The 23,354-nt window shown below is 35.0% G+C and overlaps 2 protein-coding genes across 2 annotated transcripts; both read left to right on the top strand.

The window, feature by feature from the left end:
• The first annotated feature begins 10,667 nt into the window (after nt 1–10,667).
• Nucleotides 10,668–12,459, top strand: LOC107765368 (uncharacterized). The gene is made up of 2 exons (XM_016584008.2): nt 10,668–11,013; nt 11,853–12,459. Exons 1-2 carry the CDS (start codon nt 10,776–10,778, stop codon nt 12,200–12,202), a joined length of 588 nt encoding a protein of 195 aa, XP_016439494.1. The 5' UTR covers nt 10,668–10,775; the 3' UTR covers nt 12,203–12,459.
• A 5,126-nt stretch (nt 12,460–17,585) lies between these two features.
• On the top strand, nt 17,586–22,943 carry LOC107765364 (SNF1-related protein kinase regulatory subunit beta-2). Its single transcript, XM_016584004.2, has 4 exons — nt 17,586–18,146; nt 18,896–19,074; nt 19,186–19,348; nt 22,241–22,943. Exons 1-4 carry the CDS (start codon nt 17,940–17,942, stop codon nt 22,565–22,567), a joined length of 876 nt encoding a protein of 291 aa, XP_016439490.1. The 5' UTR covers nt 17,586–17,939; the 3' UTR covers nt 22,568–22,943.
• Nucleotides 22,944–23,354: the final 411 nt, after the last annotated feature.

The raw sequence follows: 23,354 nt of genomic DNA on the forward strand, positions 1-23,354 counted from the left end.
GGTTCAACATTTAATATTTTTAGCAAAAAACTTATTATATTTTAAAGTTATGGGCTCATATCTACTATTTATTTTAAATTTAGTGATTTTTATATATAAATTTATGCTCTGCGTCGAAAGTATTGGGTTCAGTTGAACGCAGTAACTGTATGTTGCATCCGCCCCTGCCACAAGCTTGAAAACATGTAAACGAAACTAGGGATCCTAAAGGAGCAGTATATAGTGTTATTCTCACAAGTAAAATTGGGAAGCAAGGCGGAGCCTCCTCTAACAAAAAGGTATCAATTGATGTTCTTTGCTGAAAAGTATAATGTATTAAAAAAATTCACTAAACATATGGAGTATAAATATTTAATTGCATATTCGTTAACTAAAATAAGTTATGAATTTGATAGCTCATTCATAACTCATAAACTTTAAATCCGGGCTCTGGTATGATATTACATTTATTCGCGCGGCACGCCAACCTTCAAGTTTTCTATTGTCTTTGTTCACCTTAATAGTTTCACCAGATAACGCTAAGCATGTCTTGTGATTGTTACAATTTGTGTGTATAGTTACGGATTTGGTTGAACCTAATAATTCTGATTCAAATCTCGTATTTATCTAAAAAAATCCATGTACAAATTATTAATTTCAAACCTAATCCGTCTCATTTCTATTGGCTTTAATACTTGCCCTAGTAGTATCAAGACGGGACACAATTAGTGCCCGCAAAGCTTTCACCCTTGAGTACAACTTCCCATTACAGTCTCAACATAATGGAGATGAGTATCAAGGACTGCGTTGGAGGATTGCGTTGAAGGACCCTATAAAGAACGAGATAAAAGCAAGTCATTTATCTTTTTTTACAGTAGATAAGCAGTTTTTCTATTCCATTCTTGAACTTGTTGTTAATATAAAACATTATTAGTTCTCCAAATAAGGTTAAGAACATCACTGGCAGGAAATTTTCATCCCTTCTCTTCAGTATACTAGTTTGTGAGTAGGTTGATAATGCTCCTCTTAGATCATTCAAAGAGCAATTTCATGATACAGATAAATTAGCTACTTGTAATAAAACAGATTATTAGCTACTTATCAAGAAAATAACACATCTATTATACCTTATAAACAAAAAAAAAAGATCCAACAAAAATTAGCTACTTATAAACACAAAAATAAATATATTAGCTACTTGTAAAAACAGATCAATTAGCTACTTTTTGAAAAAACAGGTCTATTACCTAATTGAAAAAACAATTTGTAACAAAATTAATTAAATATTAATCTTAGGGTTAATAAGTTCATAATTTTTAAAAATCACGAATTATTATTAAATAAAATATTTAAAATATTAAAAAATTAAATAAAAATATATAAATTCCTAAAAATGATGAATAATATTTTTATTTAACTGCTCAATAAAGAAAGAAGTCATACCTATAAAAGTCCTCAAATGCCTTATTGTTATTACGGAAGACTTATAAGAATATCTTATAAAAATTATTATTATCTCTACAATATAATATTGAAACAAAACACAAATATTTTTATTACTATTCTTCAAATATTTATCATATAACACAATAAATTTGGGAATGGAAACATTGGCTTTATCAGTGGCGTACGCAGGATATTTCATAAGCAGCGTCACAATTTAAAACGTGGACTAATGAACAAATCACTATAACGATAAACAATGTCATTTTTCATATTTATCCTCAATATTTTTATTTTTCTTAACTAGAGTTGCTGCCATGTGACCAGCAGGAAGTCACAGGTTCGAGCCGTGGAAACAGACTCTTGCAGAAATGTAGGGTAAGGCTACGAACGATAGACCCTTTTGGTCCGGCCCTTCCCAGACTGCCATTTTATATTTAGTGAAATTTTTTGACGAAGAGGTGTCCCATGACTCTGTATGCAACAAGGTGCATACGCCTCTAGGCCTTATAGCTCCTAAAAATGGATAAGTGAAAGTGTAACTATTTATAGCCCGTTTGGTCAAGCTTCTCCAAGTTGAAAAGCACCTTTTTCCAAAGTTAACGCGTTTGGCCAAGCTTTTAGGAGAAAAATTTTTTTTTTGAGGAGAAGTAGGAGAAGTTTTGGAGAACCAGAAAAAAATAGCTTCTTTCGAGAAGTACTTTTTTGAGAAGCACTTTTAAACAAAATACACTTAGAAATACTTTTTAAAAGTTTGGCCAAACATTAATTACTGCTTGAAAGTATTTTTCAAATTAATTAGCTAAACAAAAAATATTTCTCACCAAATGTACTTTTGAAAAATATACTTTTGAAAAAAAGCACTCTCTCAAAATAAGTTGATTTTTTCATTTTGGCCAAACAGGCTATTAACAAAAAAATAGTTTTTGTGGTCAAAGTCAATATTAAAGAATATCGGGTTTCTAAAAACAAGTTTACTTCACTTTTCCAAAAATAAGAGTGTAAAAAGCAATTGAAACTTAATATTCAGTTAACGAGGGAAAGAAAACTTATTGATGGATGATATTTTCTCCCAAGAAATATGGATAAGAATCTTCAATCAAGTAGAAATAAGAGTAATAGACTCATTGCATATATTTGCTAGTATTCTGATGATTGTACACAATAAGGTAAGGACCCTTATATAAGAATATAAAGATGTAGCAGTTCCCCCTTACTTAATTCCTACCTGTTACTAACGTTAACTGCATAAATTGCTCGTTACTAAAATTACTTGTAACGGTTATGGTAATAATAGGTGATCGCGCATAATCATGGATAACAGTGATTCCCTTTCCATATTCACAAATGTTCATGAATCTTCCCCTTTTATGATCTTTATGCACCTCGTGCCTATTTTCTTCCTTTCCAGTTGTGAGATGCGGTATTTTCTTTCGTAAATCCCATGGGCATTTTAACTGTGTCTCATCATTCTTCTTCATTAACCTGATACACATGCCACCTATCACCATACCATTAATCCACGTGTCATGCCTATTTTTCCACCAATACAGTAACATCAAAGAAAATGACTGATACTAAGTTAATATTATATACGGTCGAAATCGGGCTCATATATTGCATGACAGATCGGGATTAAAATGTAATGAACTGAAGATCGACCACGGGTTATACCGAACCAAGATACAAGGTTAGAAAATCCGTCTTCGAGGTTACCGAGTCCATGACCCCGGAATCGACCCTGATTCCGAATGAGCCCGAGGTAATATTGTTTGGCCTACAACCTCCATTATTGACGTATACAAGCTATGTAGCACTTCTTCTCTTCAAATTTTTTACAGATTCAAGTATTTGTTTTTCTTCTCTAAGTCGATATTTAATTTTTAGGCTAAGAATGCAATGGAAAGTCGTGTAGTTTGCCGTTGTGGAGTTGATGATATTGTGTGCATAACCTGAAAGCCCACCAATCCGGGTAGAAGGTTCTTAGGATGCTCAAATTAAGGTACAACTAGTTATTGTAATTTTTTCAGGTGGGTTGACCCACCTCTTCCAGATCATTACAAACTAGTAATTTGGGACAACTATTAAGATTTCGCATCAATGAGTAGGGAAGGAACATGGGAAAACAATATGTAATTGTGTTTGTTGTTATTGCACTGCTTTTTATAGTATTATTCTTAGCTTATGATCTTTGTATTGTGTGTTTATTCTTAACAAACAATGACAATGTCAAGTGTATGAACTATTTTTCTGCAATGAAAAGTTATGCTTGGCATTAACATCTGAACATATATTAGACAAGTTCAAAACAACCATTTTGATTGGTAATAGTAGGCCATCAAATCTGCACACTAGCAGAAACCAGTTTACTATTGTGTCTAAAATCAAACCAAAATAACATTAACTAAGTTCTGAATATTTCAGACCAAATCTTTCATAAAATAACCTACAAATAAGTTCTGATACTAACACACTTAAACTTTCACAAAAAGAAATATTTCTTCAAATCATTATGGTTGAGACAGGTTGAAGTTGGACTGAGATTAGCTCAGGTTTGGCTGAGTTGAACTAGGAGCTTCAGATTGACTTACGGTTGCCTCAGTTTGTCTCCTTCTAGCCTGTTGTTGAAGCTGCCTTTGGGTTACTGCATTTGTTCCTTTCTACCTTAGTCCAGGTGCTCTATATCCAAGATCAATATTGGTCTAGCTGGCATCAATTGTTTGCCTAGGATTATGTGTGACTATGGCATCAATTGTTTGCCTAGTAATTAGACACAACAATTGGACAGAATTTCACATACTTACCCTCTCTATGACAGTCAATGATTCACCAAACAGTATTCCAAATCCAGTAGGCCTAGTACTTCCACCTAAAGTTCTAAGAATATATTGGGAAGTCCTTGATCTTTCTTTTGTAGTTCCAGATTGTTGTGTTCTTGATCCCCCATCAGCAGTAGTTCCAGAATTTCTTTGTGTTGCAGATCTTGTTGTTGTAATAGTAGCAGATTATTGTGCTGCAGATCCACCACCAGCAGTAGTACCAGAATGACCTCCTGATGCAGTTGTTGTAGCCTGGGCATTTGCTGTACTACTCCCAGCACCAGCAGTTGAACTTTGCCCTTTCTAAAATACCAGAATATAAAAATTTGGCAAACGATAACCACAAGATCACTTTGAAAGAGGGTGTCTCTCTTATCAACATCAGGCCTTACAGATATCCTAATGTTCAAAAAAATGAGATTGAAAAGATGGTGAATGAGATGCTAACTTCTGGGGTTATCAGGCACAACACCAGCCCCTATTCATCTCCCATTGTAATGGTGAAACGGAAGGATGAATCATGGCGATTGTGTATGGATTACAGGGAGTTGAACAGATGCACAGTGAAGGACAAGTTTCCCATACATGTGATTGAAGAATTGCTAGATAAGCTTCATTGTGCCAAATACTTCTCTAAGCTGGATTTAAGATCAAGATATTATCAAATTAGAATGTTTGAACCAGATATACCTAAAACTGCATTTAAAACCCATCATGGCCATTATGAATTCATGGTTATGCCATTTGGCTTAACAAATGCCGCTTCTAACTTCCAAAGCCTAATAAACCAGATTTTTCACAACTATCTAAAAAATTCATCTTAGTCTTTTTTTATGACATCCTAATATATAGTCAAAGTTGGGATGACCATCTGTTGCATCTAGAGGAAGCTTTCAAGGTCCTTAGATTGCATACATTGTTCATTAAACAAAGCAAATGTGCTTTTGGAGTCACACAGATAGCTATCACATCAGCTCCTGTCCTGGCCCTTCCAAATTTTTCCAAGAAATTTACAGTAGAAACTGATGCTTATGGAGGGGCAATTGGAGCTGTTCTAACATAGGATAACATGCCAATTGCCTTCTTTAGCAAGGGATTATCAGACAAGAATAAGGTATTGTCTGCCTATGAAAGAGAGCTATTGGCATTGGTTTTTGGTGTACAAAATTGGAGACCTTATCTACTAGGGAGGCCATTCATCATCAAAACTGACCACCACAATCTTAAATACTTTCTAGAGCAGAGAATTACCACTCCAAGCTAACAAAAGCGGTTGGTCAAACTACTTGGCTATGACTATTCTATAGTCTACAGAACGGGAAGGAGAATATTGTAGTTGATGCCTTGTCTAGGAAAGAAGAATCCATCCAGCTTTACAGCATTTCTGGTATCAACTCAGATCTCTTAGAAACAGTTAAAGTCATATAGAGACAAGACCCTGCACTCCAACACCTTATTCAGTCCATACAGGATGGGTATGTCAACAAACCTTATTACAAATTCCACTCGGGGATCTTAAGCAGGATGGGCAAGCTGATGGTAGGAGCTGATGCCACAGTCAGAGCTAAACTTATCTCATTTTACCATGACTGTCCTATGGGTGGCCACTCTGTCATTACAACCACCTTAAAAAGGCTCAAATAAGACTTTTATTGGAAGAAGATAAAGCATGATGTTTATACTCATGTAAGGGCCTGTGATGTTTGTCAAAAGTGCAAAAGTGAAAATGTAGCCTACCCTAGTCTCCTCCAACCCATCCCTATACCTGATAAAATGTGGCAAGACATCTCAATGGACTTTATAGAAGGGCTTCCTAAGGCTGCTGGGAAAGAGGTGATCTTTGTGGTGGTTGACAGATTGAGCAAGGCTGCCCATTTCATAGCCCTCAAACATCCTTATATTGCTTTGGATGTTGCTCAGGTATTCATGGATGAGGTTTTCAAACTACATAGAATGCCCAAATCCATAGTATCAGATAGAGATGTTGTATTTACAAGCAGGTTTTGGAAGGAGTTATTCCGCTTACATAAGGTATCACTGCTGACTTCCACTGCATACCATCCTCAAACAGATGGTCAAACAGAGGTTGTCAACAGATGTTTGGAATGCTACATTAGGTGTATGACTTTTGAGAAACTTAAGGAATGGCCACAGTGGTTTCCCTTGGCTGAGTGGTGGTACAATACCACTTTCCATTCCAGCACCAACATGACACCATATGTGGCAGTGTATGGCAGAAACCATCTCCTTTACTTCCCTACATGAGCTTTGATTCCCAATTAGATGTGGTTGATAGAAGTCTCAAAGCTAGAGAAACTACTCTGAGGCTACTGAGATTTCAATTGGAGAAAGCTCAAAATAGGATGAAGGTGCAAGCTGATAAACACAGGTCTGACAGGACTTATGCAACAAGAGATTGGGTCTATGTCAAGCTACAGCCCTACAGACAACTCTCTCTTAAGTAGCATGGCTTTCAAAAGCTATCATCCAAATACTTTGGCATCTTCCAAATCCTTGCTAGAGTGGGATCAATAGCATACACCTTGGACCTACCTGCTGGTACCAAGATCCATCCCACATTCCACATTTCGCAGCAAGAAAGATAGGAAGCTGCAGTCACTTTGCCGGTGGTGCACTCAGAAGCTGGTCATGTTCTGCTGGAACCTGAAGCAATTCTTGATAGACGGATGATTCAGAAGCACGGGAGATATATATCACAAGTTCTAGTCAAATGGTTCAATACTGCACCTGAGGACAGTACATGGGAAGACTACCACGACCTTAACCAGAAGTTTGCTCACTTCAATCCTTGAGGACAAGGATTATTTGAAGAGGACGGCATTTGATACGATCCTAATAAGTGCACTTTCCAATTCTAAAGGAATCAGTTTCAATTCAGTTTCAATTTAGTTGTAATAGTTGTCTAGGTTAGTTAGCCTCACGCGACTAGCACATGCGCGTGAATAAATGGGAAGTGGAGTCCGAAAATTAGTTATAACTAACTTTCCCACCTTCCTCTATATAGTTTACATTTAATTCATTTTGTAAATGATCAGAAGATTTTGGAAATAAAAGAATCTCTCTTGTCTCTTATCTCTTATATCGTCTCTATTTCCAACTGAGTTCTACGTTGAGGAAGCCGTTCAAGAACAATTCTTCCATTTGTTCTTTAGGCGAGGTCACTTTTCTTTCCTTTTCCGTTAAAAGCTGTAGAAGTCGTAACAGTTATATTTTTTAATAGAGTGGAATTTGTTGTACTTTCTTTGTAAAGTGGATTTTGTTGTTTCTTTGACGACAGGAAAAAGTTACTTTTCCCAACCTCTTCCCCAAAAAACGAGGGAAACTCAACAGTGGACCATAAAGTTACTGCGTTACAAAAGAAAAATAGGCATACATTAATTAATTAATGATAATAACAAAAAGAAATGTTTCTTCCCCTCAGGTTCACTATTAGATGTTCTCATGTTCATCAACCCAATTCAACAGGCAACTATGAATCTTAACGTAAGATAGCTAAACTCATTATCTTTACTTGAGAAAATTGCAAAGCTACAACAAATAATATTAATCACTTAAGGAAATAGTAACAAAGAGTTGATGTTTTCTTTTTGTGAGCACCGATGATTTTAGAATCTTTAAAAAAAGTAAAAAAAAATTCTCTTTGTCCTAATCTTTTGAGCATTCACCAGGACCAAGAGGTGGCTCAAATTCTCATCTTTTTCAATTTTACACTTAATTGTTTCAGTACTGTGCTACTCACACTGCCTGCCCATCAAGGAGACCTAAAAAAGGTTCATCAATAGAGAAAGACTGAAAATATATACTCCACGGATACAATTGGTGGTGGGTTTAATTGGGTGCAATTTGTCTTCAATACTTGAGCAGTTAGGTCGTAAACCAGCATAGAACCATCATACAAGGAATAAAACACAATTTCATCTTTTTCGATGCAGAGCAGATTTAAAAGGACTATAGTCCGTAAAATACTCCCCGTTCCAATTTATGTGAACATGGTTGACTAACTATCGGAATGGAGAGAGTATTCCATAAGGGCTTTCAGGTAGGTCCAACTATCGGATTTTGGGTCGTAAATTTCACCACACTTGCTCCGATCAACATCATAATAAGTTTGGAAACATGTGGTCCTAAAAGTTTAAGGGACAAAAGTTTTATGGGGCTATAACATTTGGTGTCTATAAAAACTTCTTATTAAGGGTAAAGTGGGTAAAATGAGAAGTTTATAAGTTAGATTATTTCCAAATATAAAAATATGTCATTCTTTTTGGAACGGACTAATAAGAAAAATGTGTTATTTAAATTGAAATGGAGGGATACTAGAAATCTAAGGATATGTTTCTCCTTATTACATTAGTTTCTCAACTATCAAAACAATACTTTTAATTTCTAGTGCGTATATGAGGCGGATCCAGGATTTCACGAGGATGAGTGCATCACTACCCGACCACCGTTTGATTGGGTCCTCTAAAATTTAACCATGAGCTGACAACAACTTGACAAGTAAAGAACAATCAATATTGTTATTACAAAATTTATCATTCCATAGACAAATATCAATAAATAGTTTTCTTACCTTGGAGAACTATCAATGATAACATCATTATTTATAGTTACAAATACTAAGCTCGATATATTAAAATTAAATAAGTAATCAAAAAGAGAGTTAACTTGAAATTGAAAAGATTCAAATTAATTTAAATTTTATTTTTCAGAGTTTTTGAAACTCAATGATTGAACCAAAAAAGAGAATGAAGAAAACACAGAAAAGAATCGGGTGAACCCAAAAACAGGATGAAAGATAGGGAAGTGAGATTTGAACCGTACTAGACCTAGGGGCCAATGATGCACAAATCTACCACTACACCAAACGATTTTTTTACCATGGGTTCCCACGTGTCAAATTAAATAATTTATCCGAAAAATATCAATGTGATACACAGTTAGAGGGAGCATGGATTCACGTGCTCCATGTCCCATGCCCCCACGTGAATCTGCCTATAGTAACAGAGTTAGCTAATTTACTAAATTTCCTTAGGAGCTAATTAAAATGGGACCAATGAGCTACTTATAATTATTACGAAAAGATACTCTTAAGAAGCTTAAATTTTGCGTTTTGCTGAGGCTCAAGGTTATACAAGTAAAAACGAGACAAAAAAACACACGTAACCATGCAAAGGGTTTTATATAATTTTTAATGGAGATGCTAGCTAACTTTTCGTTGTTTCCTCATCCTTACTCACTTCATTCCAATTTATGTGACAATATTTTTTTCTTAATCCGTTTCATTTTGTATCTTTTTTCAAGAATTCAACTTTAAAATTCCGTTCCACGAGTTCAAGCTTTATTAGCGTGAGCAACTTCCGTTAATGTTCAGGCAGCGCATTACATGATCTTCAACTGAAATTAATATCGACTCCTATTTTCTATCTATTGTTTTGACTTGACGAAATTTTGTAAAACCTTATTATCAACTCACTTTTGGTCAACAAAGAAAGGAAGAATGAAAAGAAGATGATTAAAAAAAAAACTAGTTGGTCAAAACCAACTCCACCAAAAATTCTCAGAACCAATACATGAAAACTTATTTCTGTGATTTGTTCAACCAAATGTGGTCTCTTGTGTGTGATTATTTATTGCATAAAGAAACCCCAAAGACTTTTTTTAGTAGGCTAGACAAGTTGACTCAGAAACTCGATATTTCTAATTTTGCTTTCTTGCCTGCCAATACCAAAATTAACCAAAGTGACAAATGGTGGGGCTCTAGAGCTCATAATTACAATTAAAAGGGCAGTCCGGTGCATTAAGCTCCCACGATGCGCGGGGTCTGGGGAAGGGTCGGACCACAAGGGACTATTGTACGCAATCTTACTCTGCATTTCTAGAAGAGACTATTTTCACGGCTTGAACCGGTGACCTCTATGTTATATGGCAACAACTTTATCAGTTACGCCAAGGCTGCCTTCTCATAATTACTGTTATATCTCAATATTTTCTTTTGTTGGTATTATTACAGAATTAATGCATATATAGCTGCTGATGAGATTAGGCTACCAACTTGACGGTTAACCTTCCATTTCAACCTTTTCATTTTGTCACCCTCCTAGCCATATCTTATTATTCCAATGACGAAAATACCCTCTTTCCTTTTCATCTACTCCGATCCTTCCTCCAAACTAAACCAATAACGGCATCATGTATATAGAATTTAAATTACTTTATCTTTGTACGTGGAATATGATTAGCTAATAAAATGGGACCAACGGACCAATTATTAGTACAAAATAACTCTTAAAGGTTAAACTTACTAGTTGATAATGAAGCTCAAGGTTATAAAAGTAAAAACAAGTGACCGAAAAGGGGTTTCATGCAAACTAAAGGATTTATATATATAATGGAAATGGTAGCTAGCATTTCATTGTCCCTTTATTCCATATATATTTGATCTATTGCGTTGCTACAAAGTCTTTATAAACAAAACACACACACACACACACACAAAAATTAGTGAACAAGATTATGAAGATAATACTGTTAAGGATCATCGTCGTCTTCTTTTTTGTTCTACCAATTTATTCAGCCATATTATCAGACAACCCTTTAGTTGAATTTTCTAACGGAGAAGAGTTGGGAAAGATGGCTGGTTATGGAGAAGAAAAACTCTCTACTGTTATCATCCATGGTACTCTTCTTTGTCATCATCATCAATCTTGCGCAGATATAATAGACACACACCTTCCTCCACATCCCGTTTCAGGTTTCTACCTTTTCTTCAACTTCTATTATTTCCTTCTCTTTTTTTTTGCCCAAAGTTGTCTAAAAGAAAAGCATTCATGAAAAAAAGCATGTTTTATTCCATTTTATAGTAAAGATATGTTATAACTTTGCTTTTATTATATAGACAATATAATATTAAAAAAACGTTTATATGCAAGCATTATCATATCACTAATTTCCTTGACATGAAGAAAAGTCCATGTATTGTAGTCAAGGGGCTCAAAAGTTGCTTTAGGTTATAGGTTTAAATACCAACAGTGACATTCTAGAATTTTTTTGAATCCGGCCCCTTGTATATAGCATAAAAGAAATTATTTTTACTATATTGCACAATATAATTTTATGACAAAAGGAATTCGGTTGAAGCTAATTCATTCTATTTAGTTCCATCATTATCGAAACCATGATTGGTTCCCTGCAAAACATAATGATCAGTATCTTGTTGCCACTCGTAAATATATAGTAATATGGTATGAGAATATTATATTGTTAGTATATATATATATATATATATATATATTAATCAAGTTAGATTATTGGTTGGATCTTCCAAATTCCTCTTGTTACGAGCTTTGAATAATAATTAAAAAAATTGCTATTCTATACTGCCATTGTGGGCCAAGAGATGGTTACTACAACCCAGTCCACCATTTAATACGCTCGACGCTTTAATTTCTTAATTACTAAAATTATCCATCTCATGACTTTGAAATATCTACTAATATAGTAAATTTTTGCATGAATATAATATATAGATGACTGATAACCTAGCTAGCTATTCCTTTTAATGAATTGTAATTTGTATATATTATCGAGCAGGAGCAAATGTGGCTGTCTTTTGTGGAACTAGTGAGGGAAAGGTGAGGGGATCGTCATGGTCCAAAAATATAACAAATGAAAGTGGAAAGTTCGTAATAGATCTCCCTTCTCATCTCCATTCTATTCCTAATTTGGAAAACACATGCAAGATTCAACTTCTTCATTTGCCAAAGGACTCCCTTTGTCGTCGTCATTCTTTTACAAGGAAACAGTACAAGAGATCAATCAAACTAACATCTATAGGAGATGGCATACGCATTTACACGACTCATAAGATCCAGTTAATTACCCCTAAAGCTTCACAAGCAGGATGCACTAACAAATTTCACAACAAGAAGAGATTGTTATAAGAATGTCTCATCTTTTTTCGGGACACAAAAAGAACAACAAGAAAAAAGAGGTTGATTAAATCTGTACACAATTTAATTCCTTGTGATGGCGCTTCAGTCACACATTGAGTTGAAGTCATGTTCTTACGTACCATGTACAATTTTGTATAATTAAGCTTATTTATAAGTAACTTAATTATGTGTGTGTGTGAGAGAGAGAATTATCTCCGTGTAACTCCATTAGTGATATTATATGTATCTAAATCCGTTTTAGGTCATTCTGAGCCCATTCCCCGAATTCATGAAAATGTCGTGGACATTAGCACATGAAAAATTGAAAATCACCCTGAATTTCTATTTTATGGCCCTAAAATACCAAAAAATGAGGAAAAGTCACTGCGAAATAATGACTATTGTTCATTAGGTCATTTCTGATGGCCCCACAAAATTTGAGATGATTCGGAGTCCGTCGCTCCAATTCATGAAGACAGCGTGGACATTAGCACGCGAAAAATTGAAAATCGTCCTAAAATCCCGTTTTCTCACCCTGAAATGCCAAAAAATAAGGAATGGTCACGACGAAGCAATGACTAGTATTCATTATGTTGTTTTTGATGAGCACACAAAATTTAGGTGATTCAGAGTCTGTCGCCCGAATTCATGAAGATGACGTTGACATTAGTACGCGAAAAATTAAAAATCATCCTGAATTCCTGTTTCTGACCCTAAAATACCAAAATATTAGAAACGGTCACGACGAAGCAACGACTATTGTTCCTTGGGTCATTCCTGATGGACCCACAAAATTTAAGGCGATTCGAAGTCCTTCGCCTGAATTCATGAAGATGGTGAGGATTAATAGTGGAAATATTGAAAATCGTCTTGAATCCCTATTTTATGGCCATAAAATATCAAAAAATGAGAAACTATCATGGAAAAGTAATGACTATTATTTTTATGTCATTTCTGATGGGCTCACAAATTTTTAGGCGATTCGGAGCCCATCGCCCAAATTCATGTAAATGACGTGGACTAATAACACATGAAAAAGTAGAAATTGTCCTGAATTCATGTTTTATGGCCATAAAATACCAAAAATATGAGTAACGGTCAAGTCGAAACACGACAATGGTTAATTAGGCCATTTTTATATGCTCACAAAATTTTAGGAGAATCAAGGCCGGTCAGCCGAATTCATGCAGATGGCGTGTATTATAGCACACGAAAATCTCGGCATCATCCTGAATTTCTGTTATATGGCCCTAAAACGCCAAAATACAAGGAACGGTCATGGCGAAGCGATGACTATTATTCATTAGGTCATTTTTTATGGGCCTACAAAATTTTAGGAGATTTGGAACCGGTCGCCCGAATTCATGTAGATAGTATGGACTATAACACACGAAAATCTGGGAATCGTCCTGAATTCTTATTTTATGGCTTTAAAATGCCAAAAACAATAAAGGTTCATGGCGAAATGATGAATATTATTCATTAGGTCATTTTTATGGGTTGACAATAATTTTAGAAGATTCGGGGTCGGTCGCCGGAATTTATGCAGATGGCATGGATTATAACACACAAAAATTTAGGAACCATCCTCAAATCCTGTTTTATGGCCCTAAAACGCCAAAAAACGAGGAACGGTCATGGCGAATCAATAACTATTGTATATTAGATTGTTTTTGATGGGCCCGCAAAATATTAGAAGATTCGGGACCGATCACCCGAATTTATAAAGATGCCGTGGACATTAGCACACGAAAAATTAAAAATCGTATTGAATTCCTGTTTTATGGCCCTACATACCAAAAAACGAGGAACAGTCATAGAAAAGCAATGACTATTGTTCATTACGTCATTTCTGATGGGTCCACAAAATATTAGGCGATTCAGGGCCGGTCGCCCGAATTCATGAAGATGGCGTGGACATTATTAACACATGAAAAAAATAAAAATTATGTTGAAATCCTGTTTTATGGCCCTAAAATACCAAAAAAGAGAAACAGTCATGGAGAAGTAATGACTATTATTCATTAGGTCATTTACGATGGGCACAAAAGTCATGGCGAAGCAATGGGTATTGGTCACTAGGTTGTTTTCTATGAACCTACAAAAATTCAGGCTAATCGTAGTCCGTCAAAAAAATTATACAAAATTATCATGCACTAGTACACACTAAAATAGATATAATCAAAAATTTATAGTGCATGACCCCAAAACACTAAAAATGAACTCGAAAGTTATGGCAAAGCGATAAGTATTTGTCAATATGATATTTTCTACGAACCTACCAAATTTCGGGCCAATAAGAGGTCGTCAAAAAAATTCAACAAAATCAGCATGTACTAATACATACGAAAAATAGATATAATTATAAATTCGTGTTGCATGACCTTGAAATGCCATAAAATAAATTTGGAAGTCATGGGGAAGCAATGCATATTGGTCACTAGGCCGTTTTCTATGGTCCTATAAAATTCCGGGCCAACCGAAGTCCATCAAAAAAATTCTACAATTAGCATGTACTAATACACACGAAAAAATAAATATAATCATAAATGCATTTTGCATGAACATGAAACACCATAAATGAACTCGAATGCTATGACGAAGCAATGAGTATTGGTCACTAGGTCATTCCCTATGGACCTACAACTTTCAGGTCAATCGGAGCCCATCAATTTTTTTTACAAAATCAGCAATACTAATAATACTAATACACACGAAAGAGAGGATATAACCATAAATTCGTGTTGCATGACTCCAAACCACCAAAAAATAAACCCGAAAGTCATGGCAAAGCGGTGGGCATTGGTCACTAGACTATTTTATATAAATATGAAATTTCAAGCCAATTAGAGTCCGTTAAAAAATTCTACAAAATCAGCATGCACTAATACATACGAAAAATAGATATAATCATAAATTCGTGTTGCATGACCTCAAAGTGCCATAAAATAAACTGAAAAGTTATGGCGAAGCAATGCGTATTGATTACTAGGCCGTTTCCTATGGACCTATAAAATTTCAGACCAACCGGAGGTCAAAAATATTATACAAGATCATCATGTATTAATACACACAAAAAAATGGATATGAACATAAACTCGTGTTGTATGACCCAAATCACCATAAAATGAACCTGAAAGTCATGGCGAAGTAATGAGTATTGGTCATTAGACCGTTCCTACGGACCTATAAAAATTTCAGGCCAATCAGAGTCTGTAAAGATGGACGCAAAAAAAAGTTGATATAATCATAAATTTACCATAAATTCGTATTGCTTACTACGAAAGGAGGTGTAGTGGAAGGGAAAATGTTAGACGCTAAGAAGTAAAACTTAGGGTGCAAATGATTTTGGGCTGATCAGACAAGTAACATAATAAGTTCTATTGCAAATCATGGACCAAAGTTTTTTGTTTAATTTTGGGCCCCTAACATTAGATAACGACATCTGCAAACTCTTTTCATTACCCAAAAAAGCACTCAATTGTTGAAAGAGACGTGCAACCAAACCACCCATAAACAATTAAACATCAAGGATTGTGTTGCATCTCCTTCTCTTTTCTAAGTTAATTTCCATCCACCAAATTTGTACTATTGTTAATGTAATACTACTATATAAATCCCCGTTCCAATGTTGCGTCATTATTTGATTTGATAAGAAATTTTAAATATAAATAAAACTTTTAGAATATGTAATTTTTAAACATGTTATAGCATTTGTGTATATAATGTGATCTTAAATACAATATAATATTTGTGTGAAAGAAATTATTATTAAAAATATAATGAGAAATTTAGAGTTATTAATTTTAAAATATAGAATATATCATTTCCCAAAACTAAATTAGAGTGAGGGAATAGTGGCACATAAAATGGTTGCTATAAGAGGTTAGTTACAATTGACATTAGAGTGACTTTGCTATTATCAAGGGAAAGTACTCTCATGTATGGTAAATATTTAGTCGTATTGGGAGTTTACACTAAACCAATACAATTTATCATAGTTAAGTGATTTTATGAAGTTAAAATATGTATTAATTAATCATGGTTAATTGATACGAGTTTATATACAAACACAGATCATGAATATATTCGTTTGATGTAAGTAACCATACGAATAAGTTTTACTCTCATGTAATCGCACTTTTAGGGGAAAAAGAATTAGCAATAGATTCTAAGACGGAGGGGCAATAGGATGTTTTATATAATGCCGTGTTCCAAATTTACGCATCAGAGTTATACCTTTGGAACTATTTAATAGGTAAATGCACATTATGTTTAATATCATTTTGGAATCTACTAATTTCCATCGGATTATTTGAGAAGTTACCAAAAGCTTGCCAAACATCTTCATTTTGAAAATAAGTTTATTCTTTGATTTGAAAAATAAGCGAAAAGCTTATCAAACATGCTCTTAATTTCCGTTGAAGAAGCTTTCACAATTCATTAAATGTAGAGAACCAATTTTAACGTTATTAATGAAATCAATCATTGGAACCTATAAATAAGTGATTGAACTAACCTTTGAGTAATGGAAAAGTCTCTTAGATGTATGTTTTTTAATACAATAAAAAGCAAAGTTTCGAAGAAATGGAGAATTTACCCCCCAAAAAAATAAAAAGTGAGTGCGCAAATGATGTGACCTTATGACTTTGGCCATACCCCCTTCCCCCCCCCCCAAAAAAAAAAAACAAAAACGAAACCAACACAGCATTGGGCCACCACTCTGTCAAAAAAATACTACTGTTTGTAAGAATTTTTTCATAAATATCTATAAATATATGTTTTTTCAATTTTTTTGATATAATACTGATATATTCTTTTAACTTTCAGAAATATTAATTAAATACAATGGTGGCATAATTTCTACGAGCCCGTTTGGACATACGATTTTTTTTTTACTTTTTTTTGTTTTTCTTTTCGAAATTAGTATTTGATCATAAAATTTTCAATTTCCACTTGAAGATGAATTTTGGAATTTTTTGAAAGTTTGAAAAACTCCAAAAAGCTATTTTTTCAAAATTTTCACTCAGATTACTCACAAAAATTAAAAATAACCCAAAATTATGTTCATGTCCAAACACAACTCTAATTTTCAAATACCATTTTTAATTAGAAAACAAATTTCATTTTTTTTTGTTTTACAATTCTTATGTCCAAACGGCCACTACATATTTTTAAGTATCTTTTCTTATATGTGCACTGATCAAAGGAAGGAGTAATAATAAATAATAATTAGTAGTACTAATATATTACAGTTTTCAGCATCATTGTTAGTAATAATTACAACTATATTTTAAAGTAATTTTTCATACTAATAGTATCACTAAAATGTGCACAGATCATTATGGTTTTTGGTATCATTATTTGTACTATTATGCTGCAACATAGTTCCAAACTCATTGGATTGCATAAAATATCATTTTTTCCCTTTCTTTTCCTCCTGTGTTTCCTCTCTTCACTCATCAGCACTCAATCTAATCTAATCTCATAAATACATTTTTCTTCTCTCCTTTGATTCTCCATAATAATCTTAATTTTTTATTTTTTATTTTACTATAAGCTCTAATAATGTCAAAGTTGTGATGTCATTAATAAAGTAGTGGGTGAACCTGTTTATATATAGTTACATACTAGTACTACTTTTTTTGTTTTGTTTTTTCCTTTTGTTTACACAAAGGAATCTCTTTTTGTAGATTCCAAGTAGGTTCTTTTTTCTGGGTTTGTGTTAAAAATACAAACTTTAATAATGGGGAATGTTAATGGAAGAGAAGAAGTTAGTGGGAATAGGCAATCTGGGTTTGAGGGTTCAGGTTCAGGTTCAGGTTCAGGTTCAGGTTCAGGTTCAGGTGTTGCAGTGATGCAAGATAACATAATGGATGGTGAATTGATTGTGGGTCACTCTCCACCTTCAAGTCCCAGGGCTTCTCAATCTCCTTTGATGTTTCGACCTCAGGTTAGTTCTTGCCAAATTTGGGGGGTTTCCTTTTATGTAAAGTTATCATCTTTTTGTGTGTAAATGGTGGAATGATGTAGATTTAGGCTGGACAGATTTGTACTATGGAATTAAAATGGTTAGATCTGAAAAAAGGTCATAACTTTGAATAACAAATATGCTTATGGTTTGTTTTTGGAATGTCAGGCTCTAATTATTGTTCCTCTAATTATGGAATTTGCTTTATCAGAAATTGAATTGAAGAGTTTTACAGTAATATTCAGATTGTCTGAAAATTGTTAAGTGCTACCTTTTATATTTATCTGGGGGATTCTACTCCTTGAGGATGATTGAAAAATGTGAAGGCCAGCCCGGCGCACTAAGCTCCCTCTATGCGCGGTGTCTGTGAAAGGGCCGGACCACAAGGATCTATTGAACGCAGCCTTACCCTTCATTTCTGCAAGAGGTTGTTTCCACGACTCGAACTCCTGGTCACAGGGCATCAACTTTACCAATTACGCCAAGGCTCCCCTTTGATGATTGAAAAATGTAGAAAGATAAATGTTTTTGGCTTTAATGGATTCATGGAACAGCATTAACCACTTGTTAAGCACTAGCTAGCATTTTCAGCTACCTGGCAACCCAGGCTACATCTATATCTGCTGTGTTTACTCCTCAGAAATTTGGTGCCGGATGTTGATCTTTTAGTTTGTGTTCTCCTTTTAGAGGGATTATGTGAATTTGTTTATTTTGAAAATATTTTGCCCCAGATGCCAGTGGTCCCTTTACAAAGACCTGAGGAGGTGCACATCCCAAACCCTTCATGGATGCAAACCACCTCAGGGTACGACGACTTGAATGATGAGCAAGGAGTTCCCACACTGATATCATGGACCCATGACGGCAAAGAAGTGGCCGTGGAGGGATCATGGGATAATTGGAAGTCAAGGTTGTAAGCTTGATATTCTCCATCCATGCTCTACATTGAAAAAGACAAAATCCTCAACTTCTTGGGCTTAGATTGCAAGCTGACTCGGCAAATTAAACTTATTTTTCTCAGGAACCCTTTGCAAAGATCTGGGAAAGATTTCACCATTTTGAAGGTGCTTCCTTCTGGAGTTTATCAGTATAGATTTATAGTTGATGGACAATGGAGGTGTTCCCCTGACTTGCCATGCGTCCAGGATGAAGTAGGGAATACTTACAACATTTTGGATGTGAAGGTACATTTGTCATCTCAAAATTATTACCGTTCATATCCTCTCAAGGATTCTATTGAATTACAAGCCTAGTTTCTATTGTATTTCCAATAGAAGGAAACCGGATATCCAATAGGGACTTAGCTAATACACACAAACATATATATAACATACACTTATCAAAATTTAAGAACATTTCGTGGCCTTCGAGATTGATTGTAAAGGGCTTCACTTCAGTTTCCTATGTGAATATCAAATATGAGTCAGATTAACTACCCTGTCAAACCAAGAAGAGTATAATCTTGATTTGTTATTTGTACTTAATGCTCCTGTAAGATATTAGTTTCCGAAATGAAGTTTTGGCTTGTGAACACTGTAATGGAATTGAGCTTACAACCATGGGAGCCTCTCCAGTCTCGACTTTTTTGCTCTGTGACAATCTCATGATGGACACAAGAAGTGTCAGCATATGAATCCATGTTTTGTTCAAAAGTTACTGGGATATAGATTGTAAAGTGTTTTGGTCCAAACAGTTGACCTGCTGAATCTAGTTTTTTCTGAGATAAAGCCATAAATTTAACAGGAATTTGTTGTTATACAGTGGTGTCCATGCACCACAAACTGCGAAACGTAAGAGCCCTTGAGATGAAATACCTGAAGATGTTTCTGTTTTGTCAAAGCAAATCAATGACAAAGTAAAAAAATAGGTGAAGGTTTTCCTGAACCCCGCTCCCTGTAGCCATCGAGAGTCATAGAAGAAAGTTTATGGTTAATTTAAGGTAGACCTCATTATCTACACTGAAAGAATTTGTCTTGTTATATACCTATTGGAAATGTTGTCATGTTGCTTAGAGGATGTTGTTAAAGTGAGGGACCAGCTCTTCTTTACGTATTAAAAAAATTATGGAAGAGCTATCTCTACTCTTCTTAGTAAATACGGCCATAGTTTAGTCTTTCAGTGTGGAGTGTTTGGTGAAGCGCTGAAAAAGTAGACTGTAATGTGACGATCCATTTCTAAGGGAAATGATCTCTATCAATCTCAATGCCTTTTTTTTTTAATCTTTTGGAGGAAATTATATATATACAGAAGTATCAAGGAATGGGCTATGGGAATACTTTTACTATTTTCCTCCTTTTCTCCTTTTCTACTTTCCTCCTTTTCTCCCCAGCTGTCTATTCACAGTACTGCCAATCATGTTTCATGCATGCAAGCAAAATTTCCAAACATCTGATCTTTTTCATTTTGTAAAAATTCATTTATTCCACTTCTCATCGGAAGCATACACAGCCACCAATAAATTTAGTGTATTGTCTACATATTATTTTGCTGCCTTTAACCTTCACAGACACAACATATAGTTTCTTGAAATTCACGGGGACTTAGCAAAGAGTTGAACATGTCACACTGAAAGCAAAAGATCAAAAGATGTTTTGAAAGCAAATACGAAAACATTCATATACTGAAACATAGATGCCTGTCTTTTCTGGCTTTTTGGTGTAGACTAGAAGATGCCAACTCAGTAGATAGGATTTTAGATTTTTTCACCTTCCTTTCAGCAATGTAAAGGAACTGAATCCATTTGTAATTTTGGCACAATCTTTGTGCTCACATGTACATAAAACCATTACTTTTCTCAAAAAACAAAAGATCCATATATGCGATACCGAACAGTTGGGATTTAGGTTTAGCTGTGTTCTTACATTCACATTTGATCCAATGGTTTGCTTGGAGTCATTTTTTCAATAACCACGGTGTCCGGGCCAGCTTGCGTACACCTCAACTAATTCCACAAGGTACCTGCTACCTCCTACCAGTACAAGTATCGATTAACTCTGTCCACCAAGGCTTAGACAAATGGGAAGAAATCACCTAGTGTTTTTGTCTCCGCTGAGATTTGAACCCGAGTTCTCATTGGTTCTCAAACCACTTTATTGATTACTATGCCACACCCTTATGTGCTTTGTTAGGAGTCTTTTTTGTTTAGAGAGTTCTATGTTATTATAGGGGTAAGTTTAAGATTTAGAGATCTCTAGTTTTATAGAATTCTTATGAGTGTTAGAATGAAACTTGACTCAAATTGAGTGACATAGATATATATTCATATAGTCAACCTAACTACTTTATTATCGATATGTAGTTATTGACTTATTATTGTACCAGTTATAGAGAAAAAAAATAAAGGAAAAAGAGAGCAAATACCGTGTTGCTGCTGCTTGAAATTGGGCTTATGAATGTCTCATAGGCATCCTACTTTAGCACCTGCATCCCACCGCCAAACCTGTTGTTACTCAAAATGGTTGCAGAAAAGAAAATGCTACCGAACTTTTAAGATGCTAAATTTGACTTGTGTACTTTATAAATAGTTTATATCTAGCAGAGAAGAAGTAATGGAAGTAATAAGTGAAAAGTTAGTTTGATGTAGAAAATATCACATCAAGTTTAAATATGAATAGTTGAGATAATTGAGTACTTGAAATTTGTGAAAACTGTATAAAATAACATGAATACAGAAAAATGTCAAGCATTCTGCCATATAAAAAAAAACTACTTAGTAAGATTAGATGACTGTTAAAAGGTAAAAAAAAGTGTTGCCATTTGTTTGTAGTGTGTGAGCATATCAGCATAGCTGGCTTGTCTACATATTATCAGCATAGCCGGCTTGTCTGGAAATACTTTCTATTTTTCATTTTGGGGTTGCCAAACTTTTATTGGACTATGTTCTTGATACTGTCCTAAGGAGCACAGTATACTCTCTCTCTGTCTCTCTCAAAAACTGAGAAGAGGAATGAGTTCGAGTCTTTTATTTCCTGGTGCCAATTGATTCCCTTCGCTTTGAAAAGTCACCAGTTGACAAAGGTTGTGGCTGATTAAAAACTAAACTGACAAAAGCTTGTACATTTTGATGCATGATGCAGGATTATGTTCCTGAAGATATTGAAAGCATTTCTGGGTTTGAACCTCCTCAGTCCCCAGATTCCAGCTACAGTAACTTGCAACTTGGAGCAGAGGACTATGCCAAGGAGCCACCTTTAGTTCCGCCTCATCTACAGATGACTTTACTCAATGTACCTTCATCTCACATGGAAATTCCACCTTCTCTCTCGAGACCTCAACATGTGGTACTTAACCATCTCTACATGCAGAAGGGCAGGAGTACGCCGTCTGTGGTTGCACTTGGTTCAACTAATCGATTCCTCTCCAAATATGTGACAGTGGTACTTTACAAGTCCATACAGAGGTGAAATTTCCATAACACCCGTCTGGATGATAAGTCTTTTAATAACTTAAATCTGGTGACAAATTATTAGAATTCAGGCCTGGCTCATGGCCACTCAAGAAACAAGGGAAAAGAAAGAAGCGGTAGAGGAAATGTTGGGAACATCAAATTCTCTACCGTGATTCGGTCAGTTTACGTGTAAGCACTTAGTCCTTATTTGCCTCTTTTTTTCAGTTCCAACATCCAATGAGTAGACCCCTTTTGACTTTGTTGTCATACAATAGGTGTCGGTTTTATTCTCACTATCCCTTTTCCCCCTTTCCCTTCTTCGACCCTCCAATGTAATAAAAAATATTTACTTTTAAAAAAAGAAAGAAATGTGCTTCATTTCCTTAGCGAAACCTATTTTCTTGTATTTCTGAGAACAATTTTCAAAGTTGTGTGAGAACCTAGAGTTCGACAAGAGTGGGTTGCTCTAGTAGTGAGCACCCTCCACTTCCAACCAAGAGGTTGTGAGTTCGAGTTACTCCAAGAGCAAGGTGGGGAGTTCTTGGAGGGAGGGAGCCGAGGGTCTATCGGAAACAGCCTCTCTACCTCAGGGTCGGGGTAAGGTCTGCGTACACACTACCCTCCCCAGACCCCACTAGTGGGATTATACTGGGTTGTTGTTGTGAGAACTAGAGTTCGTTTTCGTTCAATTTAATTGAACGTAATTGTCATGCAGATTACTGATTGTTAGATTCATTTAGCAGTGGTTAATTTGGATTAAAGAAGTTGGTGTATATCTCATTTCAGACATGGAATACAAATCA

The sequence above is a fragment of the Nicotiana tabacum genome, chromosome 11 (assembly GCF_000715075.1).
Source record: "Nicotiana tabacum cultivar K326 chromosome 11, ASM71507v2, whole genome shotgun sequence".
In the NCBI taxonomy this organism is placed as follows: domain Eukaryota; kingdom Viridiplantae; phylum Streptophyta; class Magnoliopsida; order Solanales; family Solanaceae; genus Nicotiana; species Nicotiana tabacum.

Bases quoted from the DNA above. Each gene is read 5' to 3' on its own strand.
- LOC107765368 (XM_016584008.2), top strand. From the start codon at position 10,776: ATGAAGATAATACTGTTAAGGATCATCGTCGTCTTCTTTTTTGTTCTA. The intron at 11,014-11,852 runs GTTTCTACCTTT...ATTATCGAGCAG, and splicing joins TCCTCCACATCCCGTTTCAG to GAGCAAATGTGGCTGTCTTT.
- LOC107765364 (XM_016584004.2), top strand. From the start codon at position 17,940: ATGGGGAATGTTAATGGAAGAGAAGAAGTTAGTGGGAATAGGCAATCT. The intron at 18,147-18,895 runs GTTAGTTCTTGC...ATTTTGCCCCAG, and splicing joins CTTTGATGTTTCGACCTCAG to ATGCCAGTGGTCCCTTTACA. The intron at 19,075-19,185 runs GTTGTAAGCTTG...TATTTTTCTCAG, and splicing joins TGGGATAATTGGAAGTCAAG to GAACCCTTTGCAAAGATCTG.